Source organism: Panthera leo, chromosome F2 (genome assembly GCF_018350215.1).
Source record: "Panthera leo isolate Ple1 chromosome F2, P.leo_Ple1_pat1.1, whole genome shotgun sequence".
NCBI classification, from domain to species: Eukaryota; Metazoa; Chordata; class Mammalia; order Carnivora; family Felidae; genus Panthera; species Panthera leo.
Genome location: NC_056695.1, coordinates 6,344,511 through 6,361,804, shown reverse-complemented (window position 1 = coordinate 6,361,804; position 17,294 = coordinate 6,344,511). Strand labels below are relative to the sequence as shown.

The following is a 17,294-nucleotide window of genomic DNA, read 5'->3' as shown; positions in this document are numbered from 1 at the left end:
TACGAGAAGTTAAAAACATTTGTTGGGGGAGTTCTCGTCCTCAAAATTCTCTATAGATGCCTTGTCCACCCCCTCCCATGCCCACTCTCCAACTAAGATTTAGCAGGCACCTGGGCCCACTACCCCTCAGAACATCCAAGAAGATCTATAATCATAAACCAGCTTCTGATAGGATTAGAGACAGATTCTGTAAGGTAAGGGCATCTCACGTAGCTGTGTTTAAGGTTATCCAATGATTAGTGTTGTTGCTCTACACGATCCAACTGACATTTTAAGTAGTAGACTCCCCCCCCCCCCAACACCTTTCCACGATAAACTGATTGCAAAAGACACAGTTTCATACATGGATATTTTCACAGCTCCTACAGATGTCAGTTTAGGAGTCACATGTCCTCTGGATTCAGAGGGAGAAAGAGTACACGTTGCTTTGCAACAGGTAAAATGGTGCAAACAAAAAACCACATCCATACCCCAAGGAGTTTGCAATCCCAAAGCAAGTGTTCCATGCTATGGAACACCGCAGAACAATACCCACACCATACAGGCAGATGGAGCGGCTTATGTCCACCACAGCTGGAATGCTTTGTAAACCATCCCCCAAAGCATTGCTGGTCTTTGAACACTTCCCCAGTTTAAACTACGAACACCATCTATCATCAGCCAACTCCGAAAAGCCAAATGAAACGTTTAAAAGCAGCCTTGAGTGAAGGTCATATTCCTAAAGGGTGCAGACCTGAAAAATAAAGCTCTCTGATGAGAAGCTAACCACTGCCTGCTCTCAGTGGTAACACGTTCTATATCCTTGCTGTGAGAGACAAACACAATTCACGGACTTTTCCTGATAAGATGCTACTAACCAACACTTAAATAAAGGTCTTAGATAAATGTCTTTTAAGGTCAAATAGGCAGGAATTATTCATTTGACTTACGTTCATTAATCATTAAAACCCTAGTGCTGTTAGTGCTCGCCTTGCTGCTAACCTTTGGGAACAATAGATAGATATGTAACTAGACATTTAAACTAGAGTCAGAACAATGTTTGATTCCCAGCAAGTCACTTCATCTTTCTGAACTCTACTCTTTCGAACTGCAAAATGGAAGTAAATAATGGTATCTACTTCACTAGATGGTTTAAAGATTAAATGAAATACTGTATATTAAGTCATTTCCTAAACTAGAGAGTAGTGGATAAATGTTGGAGCTTATTATGTAACATTTATTGTGTTCTCTTCAATCCCCACGGAAGCTCTTTGAATGACCCTGCGAGCGTTTTTATTTGTTAGTGTTTTTTAATCAATTTGTTTTTTAGAACAGTTTTAGATTTATAGAAAAGTTGACAAGCTAGTATAAAGCGTTCCCTTACACCCCACACCCAGTTTCCTCTATTATTGACGTCTTATATTAGTATGGTATATTTTACAATGAATGGACCAATATTGATACATTATTCTTAACTAGAGTCCAGAGTTACTCAGATTTCCCTCGTTTTCCCAAATGTCCATTTTCTTTTCTAAGATACTATGCAAAATACCACATTCCATTTAGTTGACAGGTTTCCTTAGAATTCTCATGTTTGTGACATGTTCCCAAACTTTCCTTGTTTTTAATGACCTTGTCCATTTGGGAGAATAGCGCTCAAGTGTCTTGTTGGATGCCCTTCATTGCAATTTATCTGACGTTTTTCTTATGATTAGGCTGCAGTTATGGATTTCGGGGAGGAAGACCAAAGAGGTAAAGTGCCGTCTACATCATATCACATCAAGGGTATATACTATCAATATGACTTATGACATTGATGTGGTTGATTGCAGCCCATTTGTCTGGGCCAAGAGGCCAGATATCTGTTGAAACGTCATTGTGAATGTTTCAATGAGAATGTTCTTAGGTGAATTTACTATTGAAATCAGCGGGCATGGAGTCAAGCACACTGTTCTTCCCAACGTGGGTGGGCCCCATCTAATCAGTTGAAGGCCTGCATAAAGGAAACGGCCAACCTCTCATAGGCCATGAGGCTCTCTCCGGCACACTACTCTTGGATTCCATCTGCAACACTGGCTCTTCCTAGTTCCATGGTAGACAGCTTTTGGATCCAAACTACACCTTCCTCTTGGGTCCTCAGCCAGCAAGTCTTCCCCTTCAAATGTTGGACTCACCAAACTTCCATAACCACAAAGGCACCTTTCCTTTAAAGAAAGGAATGCTGCCTTGAGAGAAAACAGCAGCATCTCAGCTCACTCACTCCATACAACGAACACCGAAGTGCACAGTTGAGCGATGCCCCATAAACGACATGGGAAAATCCAGGCACACAGCAAGGGTGTGTGTGTTGACAGTTATTAACCCTAGACTGCAGACGATGACCTACAGAATGAAGACTACCCTCTGCTTCCACAGCTTCTTTTTTTCTGTAAAGAGCTCCGGGATGGTGACATGGGAATATTGAAGTAAGACCCCTCCCCAGGGGCAGGATCCTTGGGCATGAAGATGGGGTGTTTGGTTAGATTGGCCCATGGGGCAGTGACGGAAGTGCCCCTCAGGTTGACCTGGATGATTTTACTGTTTTTCCTTTTAATATTTTTATTACTTATTTTTGAGATTGAGAGACAGAGCACAAGGGGGGAAGGGGCGCGGGGAGAGAGTCAGATTCCGAAGCAGGTTCCAGGCTCTGAGCTGTCAGCACAGAGCCAACACAGGGCTTGAACCCACGAACTGTGAGATCATGACCTGAGCCGAGGTCGGATGCTTAACTGACTGAGCCACCCAGGTGCCCCTGGACATGTTTTCATACATAGAATTGACACGTCTTGTTTAACTGACACTGCTTAGTGTTGCCCCTTTTGCTTCTGACCCCGAGGAGGGAAGTAAGCCCAGATGGGCCAGCTGGGAGGAAGCAGCCAAGAGTCCTTGGTCATCTGGTACTCACTCCAGGCAGAGTGGGAGCATCACCGGAAGCCTGGCTGCCTGGCAATAATGTACAAGCCACACAGCTTGGGATCAATTTTACCCTGTTGCATGCTTTGGATACGTCATCTGTACCAAGGGCTGTGAGGGGTAATCACGTAATCCATAGAGTTTTGGGGATTGGAGATAGCACCTGACCCTTGGAATTGCCAACGTGTGATTCTGCTCTTGGTGCATCAGGAGAGCACCCGGACCCTCAGACTTGGAACAAGGAAGACCTTTTGAATTTGTGGGATCAGCAGACAGTGAAGGGGCTGGTCTGTGAAGCGGTGAGCTCCCTGCCCTGCCGCGACATTTCTTGCTGACTCAGCAGGCAGCAGCAAAGCTCCCCATGGTGGCCCACACAAGATCTCAGACAGTCCTCATCCCACAAAGGCTGGGGGCAGAGCTCAGGCAGATACAATTTCCTGCCCGCCCATGCAGCTTCTGTGTGGTCCGTGGTCCCGCCTCACTGGTCCCTTAGCTAAATTATTTCTCTAGGACCTGACAGAGGTATGGTCCTCTGGTTTGGGGGAAAAGGTGTCATCCTGTCTGGATATTGAGAGTCTGAGATCAGGATGCCATGCTTGGGTCTGGGGAAATCTCACACAGCGGAGAAAGAGAACACAAGAGCAAGCTGTTTCCTGGCTTTATAAAGCTACTGCTCCCATGGGCTCCGCCCTAATCACCTCTCCAAGGCCCTGCCTCCTAATACCTTCCGGCTGGGGGCTAGGGCTCCAACACAGGCGCTTGTGGGCAACACAACTCAGTTCATGGCAGAGGGGATCTCAGCTGGGCCCCGCCTGCAACTAAGGATCTCACCTGAAGAAGGCACCTGATGTCTCACTTGTCTCAGCCAATCCGAGCTTAGACAGGAGCATGCAAAACAAACACTTCCAAAATCCCTTGTCCCTCAGAGTGCCCACGCATCCGTGCTGGCCACTCATGACCTGACAGAAGTGTCTTCATAGGACCCATATGAATGAGGAGGACGTGATGCAAACAAACAAAAATGGGCCAGAAGGACAGCCAGGGGTCACGTATGCAGTTACCTGCTGGGAATTCTCCCTCTCCCTGCACCCCAGCTCCAGAAGACCCTCACACCCATCTCCCCCCCGCTTCCACTCTTCCCCATGGTGACCACCTACTCTGAGAGCAGATGCAGGAGAGATCAGCGGAGATGTGCCTCCACCCTATTGGGTCTGAAGTGACCAAACGAAGAAGCAGAAAACTCCTCCCCCACCAATTTACCCAGCACACGCCTACCTCGTTTTATTGTGCTTTGCTTTTTTGAGCTTTGCAGGCGCTGCATTCTGTGCAAATGGAGGGTTTTTAGTGACAGTGTGTAGGGCGAGTCTACTGGGGCCACTTTTCCAAGAGCATTTGCTGCCTCCAAGTCTCTGCTTTGCTAATTCTTGCCCAGTGTTATATTCTTTTCATTATTATATCTGCTATGGTGATCTACAATCGGTGATTACCTATTGCTGAAAGCTCAGGTGATGCTTAGCATTTTTTTTAACACGAAAGTGTTTTTAAGGGGCACCTGGGTGGCTCAGGTGGTTAAGCACGGACTCCGGCTCAGGTCATGATCTCACAGCTCCCGGGTGGGAGCCCAGTGTTGGGCTCTGTGCTGACACCTCAGAGCCTGGAGCCTGCTTTGATTCTGTGTCTCCCTCTCTCTCTGTCCCTCCCCCACCCATGCTCCATCTCTCTCGTTCAAAAGAAAAATGACTATATTAAAAATGTTAAAAACCATAAAGTGCTTTTTAATTATGGTATTTTTGTTATTTTTTTCAACATAATGCTATTGCACATGGCAGACTCCAGTCAAGTGATAACTTTCATTCCCACTAGGAATCCAAAGGATTCATTTGAGCTGCTTGGTAGTGGCATTCATTTTATTGCAGTGTTCTGGACCCAAACTCGCAACATCCACGCATTCCGGAAAATGCCTCTGGGAGATGCCTGTGGTTGTGCGGGATCAGGCATTGCAGCCAGATTTGGATGGAGGAAATGGCGCTGGGCTGTCCCTCCCTTGAGAGCCAAGGAATGACCATGGTTGGAAGGACCACACTGGCTCTTGGTGAACCTGTAAAGGAGGCGACATGTGTCATGTGCTGAACTCATCCCCCAAATCTGCCCCCTGGCTGAGCTGGAGTAATCCACCAGTTAAGATGCTGGACCACAAGTAAAAAAAAAAAAAAAAAAAGACTATGATTGTGTTTTAATTAAAATGCAATGCTAAGCCATGAAAACAAGCTCTCCTATTTCATTTTCATTTCTTACTGTCCCTCAAGTTGCCAGGCCATACGTACTCTCTAAATCTGGGAATATAAAGGACCGCCTTTTCCTGCTGAGGACTGAGCCGCTGACCTCGCCACACCAGCATTCTTCTCAAAGCCAGAACAAACCATCCTAAAATCTGTGGAACCACGAAAGACCCAGAATAGCCAAGGTAATATTGGAGAAGAAACCCAAAGCAGGAGATATCACAACCCCAGACTTTAGCCTCTACCACGAAGCTGTAATCATCAAGACAGTGTGATATTGGCACAAAAACAGACACATAGACCAACAGAATAGAACACAGACCCCAGAATTGGGCCCACAAATGTATGGCCACCTAATCTTTGACAAAGCAGGAAAGAGTATCCAATGGAAAAAGGTCAGTCTCTTTAACAAATGGTGCTGGGAGAACTGGACAGCAACATGCAGAAGAATGAAACTAGACCACTTTCTTACAGCAGACACAAAAATAAACTCCAAAAGGGTGAAGGACCTGAATGTGAGACAGGAAACCATCAAAACCCTAGAGGAGAAAGCAGGAAAAAACCTCTTTGTCCTCAGCTGAAACAATTTCTTACTTGACATATCTCCAAAGGCAAATTAAAAGCAAAAATGAACTACTGGGATCTCATCGAGATAAAAAGTTTCTGTACTGCAAAGGAAACAATCAACAAAACTAAAAGGCAACTGATGGAAGGGGAAAAGATATTTACAAATGACATATTGGATAAAAGGGTAGTGTCTAACATCTATAAAGAACTCACCAAACTCCACACCCAAAAAACAAATAATCCAGCGAAGAAATGGGCAGAAGAAATGAATAGACACTTTTCCAAGGAAGACATCCAGATGTCCAACAGGCACATGAAAAGATGCTCAACGCCACTCATCATCAGGGAAATACAAATCAAAACTACCATGAGATATCACCTCATGCCAGTCAGAGTGGCTATAATGAACAAATCAGGAGCCTATAGATGCTGGCGAGGAGGTGGAGAAACGGGAACCCTCTTGCACTGCTGGTGGGAATGCAAACTGGTGCAGCCACTCTGGAAAGCAGCCTGGAGGTTCGTCAAACAATTAAAAATAGAACTACCCTATGACCCAACAATAGCACTGTTAGGAATCTGCCCAAAGGATACAGGAGTGCTGATGCATAGGGGCACTTGTACCCCAATGTTTATAGCAGCACTCTCAGCAATAGCCAAATAATGGAAAGAGCCTAAATGTCCACCAACTGATGAATGGCTAAAGAAGATGTGGTTTCTATATACAATGGAATACTACTCGGAAATGGGAAAGAATGAAATCCGCCCATTTGCAGCAAAGTGGATGGAACTGGAGGGAATTGTGCTAAGTGAAATACGCCAGGAAGAGAAAGACAGATAGCATGTTTTCACTCTTATGTGGATCTTGAGAAACTTAACAGAAGACCATGGGAGAGAGGAAGTGGAAAACAAAAAAAGTTACAGAGAAGGAGGGAGGCAAACCCTAAGAGACCCCTAAGGACTGTGAACATACGAAGGGTAGGCAGGGGTGAGGGAGAAGGGAAATTGGGTGATGGGCAGGGATGAGCCCTGGTGTTATATGGAAACCAATTTGACAATAAGTTATATTTAAAAAAACAATACTTTGGGCGCGCCTGGGTGGCTCAGTTGGTTGAGCGTCAGGCTTCGGTTCAGATCATGGTCTCTCAGTTAGTGAGTTCGAGAGCCACGTCGGGCTCTGGGCTGACAGCTAGGAGACTGGAGCCCGCTTTGGGTTCTGCGTCTCCCTCTGTCTGCCCCTCCGCTGCTTGCACTCTGTCTCTCGCATTGTCTCAAAAATAAATTAGCATTAAGATAATAATAATAGTAATTTGTATTATTAATTTAATAATTTTAATTTAAATTATTTAATTAAGAATAATTAAATATTGTAATTACTTGATATTATTTTAATATGTAATTTAATACAACTATATCACAAATAATAATACAATTAAAAAGTAAATCAAATAAAAATTTTATACCAAAAAAATGATAAATCTTGGAATGGATCGCAGATCTGCGGAGCCACACCGGGTTGCAGTTCCCACCTCGTCCAGAGGTGGCGGTAAGTCCACCGCAGGACCCTGGTCCTTGGTTTTCAATCCGGTCCGCCAGAGGGGTATAAAGGAGGAGGAACAAGCGCGGCTTCAGCCATTCGTGGGTACAGTTGCGCCGAGCGTCTCGGGGGCGCCGTCTGGGCGGGAGCCGGGGCTTCGGAGCCGTCACGTCTCCAGGTACAGCCATCGGGTGGGGGTCTTCTCGGGGGTTTCAGGAGCCATCAGGACTCGGGGCTCTGCCCTGGGTGCCCTCGCGCGGGGGTCTGCGACCTCAGGTTTCGCAGTTCCGCCCTGGGGTCCGTCGCGGGGGTGTCCCACCGGTCACTTCCCGGCACCGCCCGGCGGGGTGGGTGCACTCGAGGGGCCGTCAGAGCCCTCATGTCCCCTGGCTCCGCCCTGGGGGCCATCGCGGGGGTGTCCCAACTGTCACTTTCCGGCACCGCCCGGGTGGGGGTGCCCTCGCGGGCCTGTGGGAGCCATCAGGTCTCGCGGTTCCACCACCTCCAGGGCGCCACCTTGAGGGTGTCTGAGCCATCGCGTCTGCGGCACCGTCCTGGGGGCCCTCGCGGGGGTTCGCAGAGCCGTCAAGTCCCGCCGCACAGCCCTGGGGCCCTTGCGGAGGGCGCTGGGAGGACGCAGTGTCCCGCTCTGGGCGTGCTCTCCAGGGTGGGCTCCTCGGCTCTCTGGAGGCGGGCGCCGTCAACCCCCCTCCCCCCCCAACACCCCCACGGGCGTCTTCCAGGACCGCCAGCGCCTGCTGCTGATAGAACGAGCTCCTTGTGTGAAGGCCGTGATTATCCGGGATGTGTTTGCAGGATGGTGAGTGTCAGGGGCCAGCTTGGCCTTGGAAGCCTGGCTCTGGATCCAGGTTGGAGAGTTCTTGGGGGGGCTTCCGTTTCTGGGCGAGATCTTGAGGCTTATTGTGCTTAGGAGAAGCCAGAGCTGCCTTCTCATCCCCCAACCCTTCCCCCGCCCTCAGGATTGTGCTCAGGACACTTGTGCCCCAGGCCACCCTGGGGAGCCAATGAGCAGGTCAGGGCCAGGTCATCCTGGGGGAACCGGTCTGGGTCACTTCAGCGGGTGATTGCGGGGTTTTAGGACCCGAAAGGTTTCCCATTGGAAAACAGTTTCGAACTGGGTTTATCCACCAAAGGTGGGAGACTTACTGCATGGACCCTGAAGCAGGGGGGCCCAGACCAGGTGGATCTGGGCCTGGTGGGCTGTGAGGCCTGCAGGTGGAGAGATGACCCTCGCGGCAGGAGCCACCATCAGAGAGGCTGCGCGACGCCCAGAAAAGCAAAATTGAGTCTGAAAGGCAAGTAAAACTCAAAGGCTGTTTTTTCCCTTCTCCATCTTCCGTTGCAAAGTCAGAATTTTGAGCACTCTAAGTTGCTAAGTTTGTGTTCTGTATGTAGGAGCAAAGAGAGTTTTTCAAATTTATTTCTTTTGAGAGAAGGTGTCCAAAGGAGAGGGGCAGAGACACAGAATACCCTGCAGGGTCTGTTATGTGGTTGCAGAGTCCAAGGTGGGGCTTGAACTCACCGACTTTGAGGTCAGGACCTGAGCCAGATCTGGAGTTAGGTGCTTAACAGACTGAGCCCCACAGGCGCCCCACAGAGACTTCTCTTGAAGGCAATGCATAAATCCAACCACCTGCAAGGCGCGAGTGAGGAATTTGTCACTGTGTCCGTGATCTCTAGTCTATGTGTGAGGGACGGGGTTGGGAGGGTGCGCAGGTGAACCCAAGTGTGGTTGGATGAGCACATGGCAACCATTTTATTTGCGAAAGAGAAAAATTGAGGATGAGCCAATTAATGCGCTTGGAGATCAACGCCATGATAAGTCTTGCCTTCCGGCCTCCGAGTGTCCTGGTTCGAGTGAAGTAAGTCAAGGCATTGGGTTGGCGAGTCGTTAATGTGCTAGTGAACCAAAGTCACGACTAAGAACTTACCGCAGACCCTGGGAGAGGGACCTAAGAGGAGTTCCAGGTGCCAGACAGACAAGGCCTGGGCTATCCTGGCCTGTACTGCAAACAAGTTGCTTTCTCTAGGTCCAAGGTGTAGGTTCTTCAAACAGGAAGTGAGATCCGGGGCTCCAGGCATGGGGTTTGTTGGTCCATCAAAGCAAAAATTCAGTTGTTCCCACTGCCAGCAAGCTGGAGGGGAGGTAAAGGCAGCTGCTGGCCAACCACGGAGCTGGGGGAAGTCTGGGCCTGTCTCTGGATGCATCCATCCTTCACCAGGCGTGTGAGAGAAAAGGGAGTCAGGGTGACTTCTGTCTCTTCTGGGACATCTTGGCCATGTCTCTGGCCTGAAACCCTGGCCGTGTCCCTGGTTACCAATGGCTCCTGTTGGGCCCCATCTAAGGAGTTGAAGGTCTGCATAAAAGAAAAGGTCAGCCTGTCAGAGTGTGGCTCTAGGGTGTGGGCAAGCATCTCAGAGAGGCCGAGGTCTGGGCTCGTGATGCACATCTGCAACACTGGCTCTTCCTAGTTCCATGGTAGCCCGCCTTTGGATTCGAACTGCACCTTTCTCTTGAGTCCTCCGCCAGCAAGCCTTCCCCTTCAAGCTTTGGACTCACCAAACTTCCACAACCACAGGGTCCATTCCTTTAAAGAAATCTCACCAATATTTAGATGATAGATAGACAGACGGACAAATAGATAGATACTAGATATTTAGATAAGATGATAGGTGATAGATAGGTAGATAGACAGATAAAAGGATAAGATGATAGGCGACAGATAGGTGGAAGACAGCTAGCTAGGTAGCTAGATTGAAAGATACGTGATAGATAGGTGATAGGAAGCTACACCTGATAGGTGATAGGAAGATACATTGGTGTAGATTGATAATTAGATAGATAATAGGTATATAGATAGATGATAGATAGATAGATAGATAGATAGATAGATAGATAGATTACAGGCCCATATGGCCTTGTACTTGTCATGATGAACTTCTGGCTTCCTCCTTGAAGAAATCTCAGGTGGCTTGAACACCAGTTCTGTTCCTGGCCCCAGGTGGGGCATGGCGCCCCTAGAGGCCAGACCAATGGCTAGGGTTCAGTTTAGGTCCTAAGAGGGGACCGGGGATGAACCAACAGCATTGCAAGCTCTCCCCCGTGGTCTGAGTGGGGGGCACCTGATAGGGCACTGGAGAGCATTTGGGGCTGTCTTGAAAGGCCAGATAACACTGTGTGCAAGGTGGAGGTTTGGGCTCTTTGGAGGTTTGGGTATCTCATTCTCTAGGCACAAGCCTCAAAAGCATGGAAATGTCATTGTCAACATCAGGCTTTCTCGCTGAGCTGTTCCGCACCAGTGAAGTGCCTCAAGTCACTTCTCTCCTCACCCTGGTTTGTTGGACAATCTCAGAGCCAGAGACTTAGATAGGGACAGGGTTCGGTTCCTGAGGGTGGCACGGGGTGTACCGCAAGCAGTGCAGTCATCTCCCCTGTGGGAATGGTTGAGAGCACATACCAGGGTGTGGATCAGATTTAGGGTTTGGCTTCAGGGATTGGCCGATAGTCTAGGACAGGCTTCAGCTTTAGCTGGGGATCCCTTTGTGGAGTTCCACCCCAGACATGAAACGTCATAGTGATCTGCTGTATTCTTCCCTGCGAATGTCGTTCAGGTCAGGGGTCTCAAGTCCATTCTTTCTACAGACCTAGGATGCGGGACCCCTAAGACCACAGCCAAGGTGAGGGTTAGGGTTAGGTTTAGGTCCCTGGAGGAGACAAGGTGAAAACCAACATCAGGGCCGTGTTCCCCCCAGACGACTGTGTTGAGGGCATGGGACAGGGTGAGCATCAGGCTGAGGGTTTGGGCTAGAGGGCCAGCCGATGATGTGGGTGAGGGGTAGGAGTGGGTTCAGAATGCCCTTCTGTAGCCCCGTCATTACCTTGGAAGTGGCATGGGGAACTTCTGGGCTTCTCCCTGAATCATTGAGTGCCTGGTGTGGGCCCCGATTCTGTTGTTTGCTGACTACCTAGTGAGTGGTCCCCCTGAGGGCAAGAACCGTGGGTAGGGTTATGATCAAGCCACTGAAGGACACAGACTCTGAAACAACAGCCATGCAGTGAGTGACCTGCCCAGAGGGCTGAGTTGAGGGTGTGTGTTAATGTTGCGGTCAGGCTTAGCATTTGGTTCCAGGGTGTGGGCAAGCATCTCAGGCCGAGGTCTGGGCTCATGATGCACATCTGCAACACTGGCTCTTCCTCGTTCCATGGTAGACAGCCTTTGGATTCGAACTGCACCTTTCTCTTGAGTCCTCAGCCAGCAAGCCTTCCTCTTCAAACTTTGGATTCCCCAAATTTCTACAAACCCAAGGGCCCATTCCTTTAAAGCGATCTCTCCAATAGATTATAGATAGATAGATAGATAGATAGATAGATAGATAGATAATAGATAGATTGCAGGCCCACCCGGCCTTGCACTGGTCATGAAGAACTCTGGCTTCCTCTCTGAAGAAATCTCAGTTGGCTATGAGCACCAGTTCTGTTCTTGGCCCACAGGTGGGGCATGGCATCCCTAGAGGCCAGATCTATGGCTAGGGTGAGGTTTAGTTCCTGGGAGGGGACCAGGGATGAACCAACAGCATTGCAAGCTCTCCCTTGAGGTGGAGGGCGCCTGATAGGGCATGGGTGAGCATTCGGGGCTGGCTTCAAGGGCTGGCTAACTCTGTGTGCCAGGCAGATGTTTGGCCTCTGGATCTCATTCTCCAGACACAAGTTCTATTAATAAAAAATATAAAAAAATTAAAAAAATTAAACCTTCAAAAAAAAAAAAAAAAAAAAAAAAAAAAGAAATGACCTCCATTCAGGGGAAGGGCTTCTCCCCATGTGACCTATGGACCCCTTGGATCTCACTGCGTGCTCCTGGGGATTCGCCTTGCTTCCTCGCCAGAGAACCACCTGGTATTGAGCTCCAGAATTTCTGACTTTGCACTCCCCTGTTGATAGAGCCCTAATGGTATTGAAACTGTCTCCCTTATCACTGTCAGTGGTTTTGGGGAACAGATTTCGTGTTCAGTCCTTTGTGACTGTTTCCACTCTTTCTCTTTCTGTCCAGCTACTTTGGTGGGGAGTGCTTTTCCTGTACTCTCCCATTGTACCACACTATCCCCCCCAACCCTTCTCTGTCCTCTCGCTGCAAAAACAGCTCCCTACCCTCCATGGCTTCTCTCTCCCAGTTCCCCTCTCCAGAGCACATACCTGCTGAATTCTGTGGCTCAAGTTATACAGATTGCTAATGTCAATCCTCAGATCAATTTCCTAGGTATGCAAAATGGTTCGGAGTTGATGTAGCTGCATTTCAGAAGCTGAGAACATCCATGCTGTTCAGTCATCTCGGCCCCCTTTGAAACTATCCCTCAGTGGGGATTTATCTGATGTGTTCCCTCATAATTAGAAAGGGGTATGGGTTTGAGGAAATACAGAGATAAAGTGTCATTCTTCTCACCTATCAAGGGAGCGTGCTATCAAGATGGTATCACTGTTTATAGTGACCATAATCACCTGGCTGAGTTCATGCATGTCGGGTGTCCCTACTGTGAACTGATTCTTTTCCTCCCATTTCCATACTGTATTCTTTGGAAGGAAACTACTAAGTGCAGCCCATGTTCAAGGTTCCTGAAAACAGAGTATTTACCTAAATTATTTAAAATTCTCCTACGTGGAGAGTTGTCTCTTTTCTCCCATTTATTTATTTATTTAGTCATTCATTTATATCGGTATGTAGTTCTAGATATTTATCTTGTACTTGGGTTAAATCCAATACTAATTTACTGATTTTTTTCCCCCTCAGATTGTTTAAGCTTTGTCTAGTGCAAGCTCTTTCAGTTGTGTCTTGTATACCTGTGACCTGTCCCCATCCTTTTACAAGCTCTTCATTATTTGTAGCACTGTAAGATGTTCTTGTGTATTCCCTGCCACAGCCCTGGGATCAGGCATTTCTCCTAGGATCCTTGCTTCCTTTTATTGGAGAATGGAATTAGAAACCAAGATATGGGTGATAAGTGTGCTCCTTTCTACTCGTGTATTATTGTTTCTTGGCTCTACCCAATTACAGTGCAGAAAATATATCTATAGCTATCACTCGGTATATATACCCATGTCTGTCTATCTATCTATCTATCTATCTATCTATCTATCTATCTATCTAATCTATCTATCTTTCTATCTATTTATGTATATGTATTCTCCCCTCTATATCTAGTATATCTGTGTGTATAAACATGAGGGTGTCAGGGGCTCCGAGACAAAGCAAGTAATGTCAACAAATTTCCTCATTTTTGTTTTTCTGAGAAAGCCTTTATTTTTCTTTCACTTAAAAGCATTTTTTTAAAGTTTATTTATTCTGAGAGAGAGAGAGAGCAAGAACTGGCCAGGGACAGAGAGAGAGAGAGAGAGAGAGAGAGAGAGATAGAGAGAGAGAGAGAGAATGAATATCCCAAAGGAGGCTCCATGCTGACAGCAGAGAGCCCATTGCAAAGCTCAGTCTTCCCAAGCATGAGATCATGACCTGAGCCAAAACCAAGAGTCAGAAGCTTAACTGACTGAGCCACTCAGTTACCCCTTCTTTCACTTTTTAAGAATAATTTTGCTGTCAGGGTGCCCGGTGACTCAGTTGGTTAAGCATCTGACTCTTGATTTTGATTCAGATCATGATCTCATGGTTTCATGAGACTGAGCCCCACACCTGCCTTTGCACTGATAGTGCAGAGACTGCTTGGGATTCTCTCTCTCCCTCTCTCTCTCTCTGCATCTCCCCTGTTCATGCATGTGCACTCTTTCTCTCAAAATAAATAAACATTTAAAAAACAAAGGAATAATTTTTCTGGATACCGAATTCTATGTTGACTTCTTTCAATACTCTAGATAGTTCACTCCATTCTCTTCTTACTGGCATGGTTTCTGAAGAGAAGTCCAATGTAAATATCACCCTGTTCTTCTATAAGTGAGACACTTATTCCTCTTATTTCTTACCAGAGTTTCTCTTTATCTTTGATTTTCTACACTTTGAATATGATGTGCTTATGTAGATATGGAGTTTTTAAAAAAATACTATTTGGTGTTCCTTGAGCTTCCTGTATCTGTGATTTTGTGTCTCTCTTTGATTTTGGAAAAGTCTCAGCAATTCTTACTTCAAATATTTCTTCGATTCCTTTCTCGCCTTTCCTTCTGATATTCTAATCATGTTTGTGTTATTCCTTTAGTAATTGTCTCACAGTTTTGGACATTCTGTTCTTTTTCATTCATTCTTCGTTTTGTGTTTCGGTTTTAGAACTTCCTATTGACTTGTCTCCATACTTACTGAGTCTTTTCTTCCTTCTGTCCAGTCTACTGATGAACCCTTAAAGACATTCCTCATTTGTTACTATACTTTTTATTTCTAGCATTTCCTTGTAATTCTTTCTTAAAGAAAGGAAAGATCTTTCCATCTCCCTGCTTACATTACTACTGCTTTCTTGCATGTTTCCACTTTTCCCATTAAAGCCCTTATCATATTGCATATATTAATCTTTAACTCCCCTGTATAATATTCCCAAAATGTGCCATATCTGAGTCTGGGTCTTATCCTTTCTTGGTCTCTTCTGTTTATTTTTACTTTTAGTATGCCTTGTAATTTTCTGTTGAAAGGTGGATGTACAATATTGAGTAATGGAAACTAGAGTAGATAGGCCTTTAGTGTGAAGTTTTATGTTTATCTGGTTAGGGGTTAGGCTGTGTTACAGCTGTAGGTGTCAAAGAATAAAACTTCCAGCATCTTTGGTTTTGTGTTCTCTGTTGTCTTTGGGTTTTCCTAGAGAATAATTAAAGAGAAGCTGCCGCCTTTTCACAATAACCGCCTATTATTTTGCACGAGTGATCTTGATCCAGTGTTAAGATGTGGTGGGAAAGGAGACCTTGGGTAGTTGTATGATTAGGTCTCAGTCTTTTAGTGAGCCTGTACCCCTGGGATATGATCTTCACAGGTATCTTTATTTCAGTTCTCCATTCTGGGGTTTCAGGAAAGGTAGAGAGGGCCAGAGATTGGTATTACCCTTCCCTCAGGTTTGTTAACTTCCCATAAAACAGTTTCTCTTGAGGGCACGCCTTGTTAAGAGCAGAATGCTGTCGGGGGGTATTTCAGAATGGCTACTTTCCCCTCCTCCTGCCGGAAGCACTAAGGGATTTTCCTCCCGTCTTTCGAAAACCTGAGAACCTGATGTGCGACTCCTGGAGGTGAAACTCACAAAAGCATGGGGTCCCCCATAAGACCAGATCCCCAGGAGTTTTTAATTCTCAACTAGTTCTCAACTTACTTTTATTTGGTTCTCAGTAATTTTAATTCCCAATTAGTGCCCCCAGCAATTCTTAAGTTACGGTTTAAAGTCTTCGTGTCAGCAACTTCTACTTGTGAGATTCTGCTCAAGTAAGCTGTGTTTCTCTCGGTCTGCCACTCCAGTGTTGGGGGCAGCACTCTGCCCTGGGACCTCAGTTCTCTTGTGGATCCTGGAAGAGTTTTGATTTCAAGTTGTCTTCTTCTTGTGAGAATGGGAGTGAGGACCTCCAAACCCCACATGCTGGACTGAGATTTGGAAGGCTACAATCCATTGCCTGTAAATCACGCAGACAACGTGGCTTATGCTGAGCACTTGCCTTGCTTTGGGGAGTCGTTTTGGTTAAGTGCAAGGCAGCGGGTGTCTAGATGGCTAGCCTTAAGGAAACGCCTTAGGTGCTGAGTCACTGGGGACACGGTGTAAAGACCTGTGTTGTCACAATTCATTGCTGGAAGAAGTAAGCATGGCCTTTGTGACTCCACTGGGAGACAGTCCTTGGCACCTTGCACCTGGCTTCCTCCCGGCTTTGATCTTACGCCTACTTCTTTTGCTAGTTTTCCCTTCTTTTCCTTCCTTGTAATAAATCTTAGTGAGAAGTATGACTACATCGTGAGTTCTGTGAGCTGTCTTGGGGGATCAGTGGGCCTGGGTAGGTCAAAACAAAACAAAGGAAGAGAAAAGAAAACCAGCAAACGTGTTCGGATTTTGATAGAGGTGTCGTTGAAACTGAAGATCACTTTGGGGAGTGGTTCATCTGAACAATATTAAATCTCCTAATTGATGAAAATGAAGATTTTTTTTTCCATTTTATTCAGGCCTTTTAAAATTTCCTTCAGCAATACATTACAGTTCTCAGCGCACAACTCTGTTGTCTCTTTGGTACTTTATTGCTATTTTATTCCTTTTGATGCGATTGTAAGTGAAATTGTTTCCTTAATTTCATTTTTGTAGTGTTCATTTCTAGCGTATAGAAATGCAACTGCTTTTCACATATTGCTTTTATACCCTGCAACACTGTGGTGTTTGCTTTTCAGCACCAATGATATGTCAAGTTTTTTTTTAAATATATAATATGCCAGGTTTTTTGGGGGGGGGGGAGGGCGTGAAATCTTTGCATGTGTGTGTTCCAATCACACTTCATTTGTAAAAATAGGCTGTAGCTAACTGATTTCTGCCTTAAACGAAAAACCTGGGGATAATTTGCTGTGACCATGCACAGACGCACTGAGGACACAGCCCAGTTGTGCTTCTCACGTGAGCAAATAAGCCCTTTCTTCCTCCATTACTGTCTTTTCTTGCTTCATAGCTTAAGAGTCATTTTCTTATTTTTCCTTTATTTAATAAAATGTAAATATTTAAGGTATAAAATAGTATCCTTTGATATATATACATATATATATATACACACATATATATGTGTATATATATATATAGTTAAATAAACATAAATATATACACATATATATGTATATATATATATATATATGTGTATATATATATATATATATATATAGTTAAATGATTATTACAATCAAACCAATTAACATATCCATCTCACATAGTTACTTTTATTTTTTGGCAGTGAGAGCATCTGAGAACTACTCTTTTTTAATTTTTTTAACATTTATTTATTTGTGAGAGACAAAGAGAGACAGAGCATG

General features: G+C 45.9%; 1 protein-coding gene and 1 long non-coding RNA gene across 2 annotated transcripts in view; one reads left to right on the top strand and one right to left on the bottom strand.

Moving 5' to 3' along the window:
* Positions 1-4,685: 4,685 nt before the first annotated feature.
* On the bottom strand, positions 4,686-6,194 carry LOC122211296. The gene is made up of 2 exons (XR_006198614.1): positions 6,157-6,194; positions 4,686-5,029 (listed from the first exon to the last, which is right to left on the bottom strand). It is a non-coding gene; the product is annotated as an uncharacterized LOC122211296 (long non-coding RNA).
* Positions 6,195-7,259: 1,065 nt separating this feature from the next.
* The window catches only part of LOC122211269, a 42,343-nt gene continuing 32,308 nt past the window's right edge, over positions 7,260-17,294 (top strand). Inside the window, exons 1-3 of the mRNA XM_042924390.1 lie at positions 7,260-7,320; positions 7,371-7,489; positions 8,055-8,131. Of these exons, the coding sequence (XP_042780324.1) occupies positions 7,260-7,320; positions 7,371-7,489; positions 8,055-8,131 (257 nt within the window). The remainder of the gene's footprint in view (positions 7,321-7,370; positions 7,490-8,054; positions 8,132-17,294) is intronic.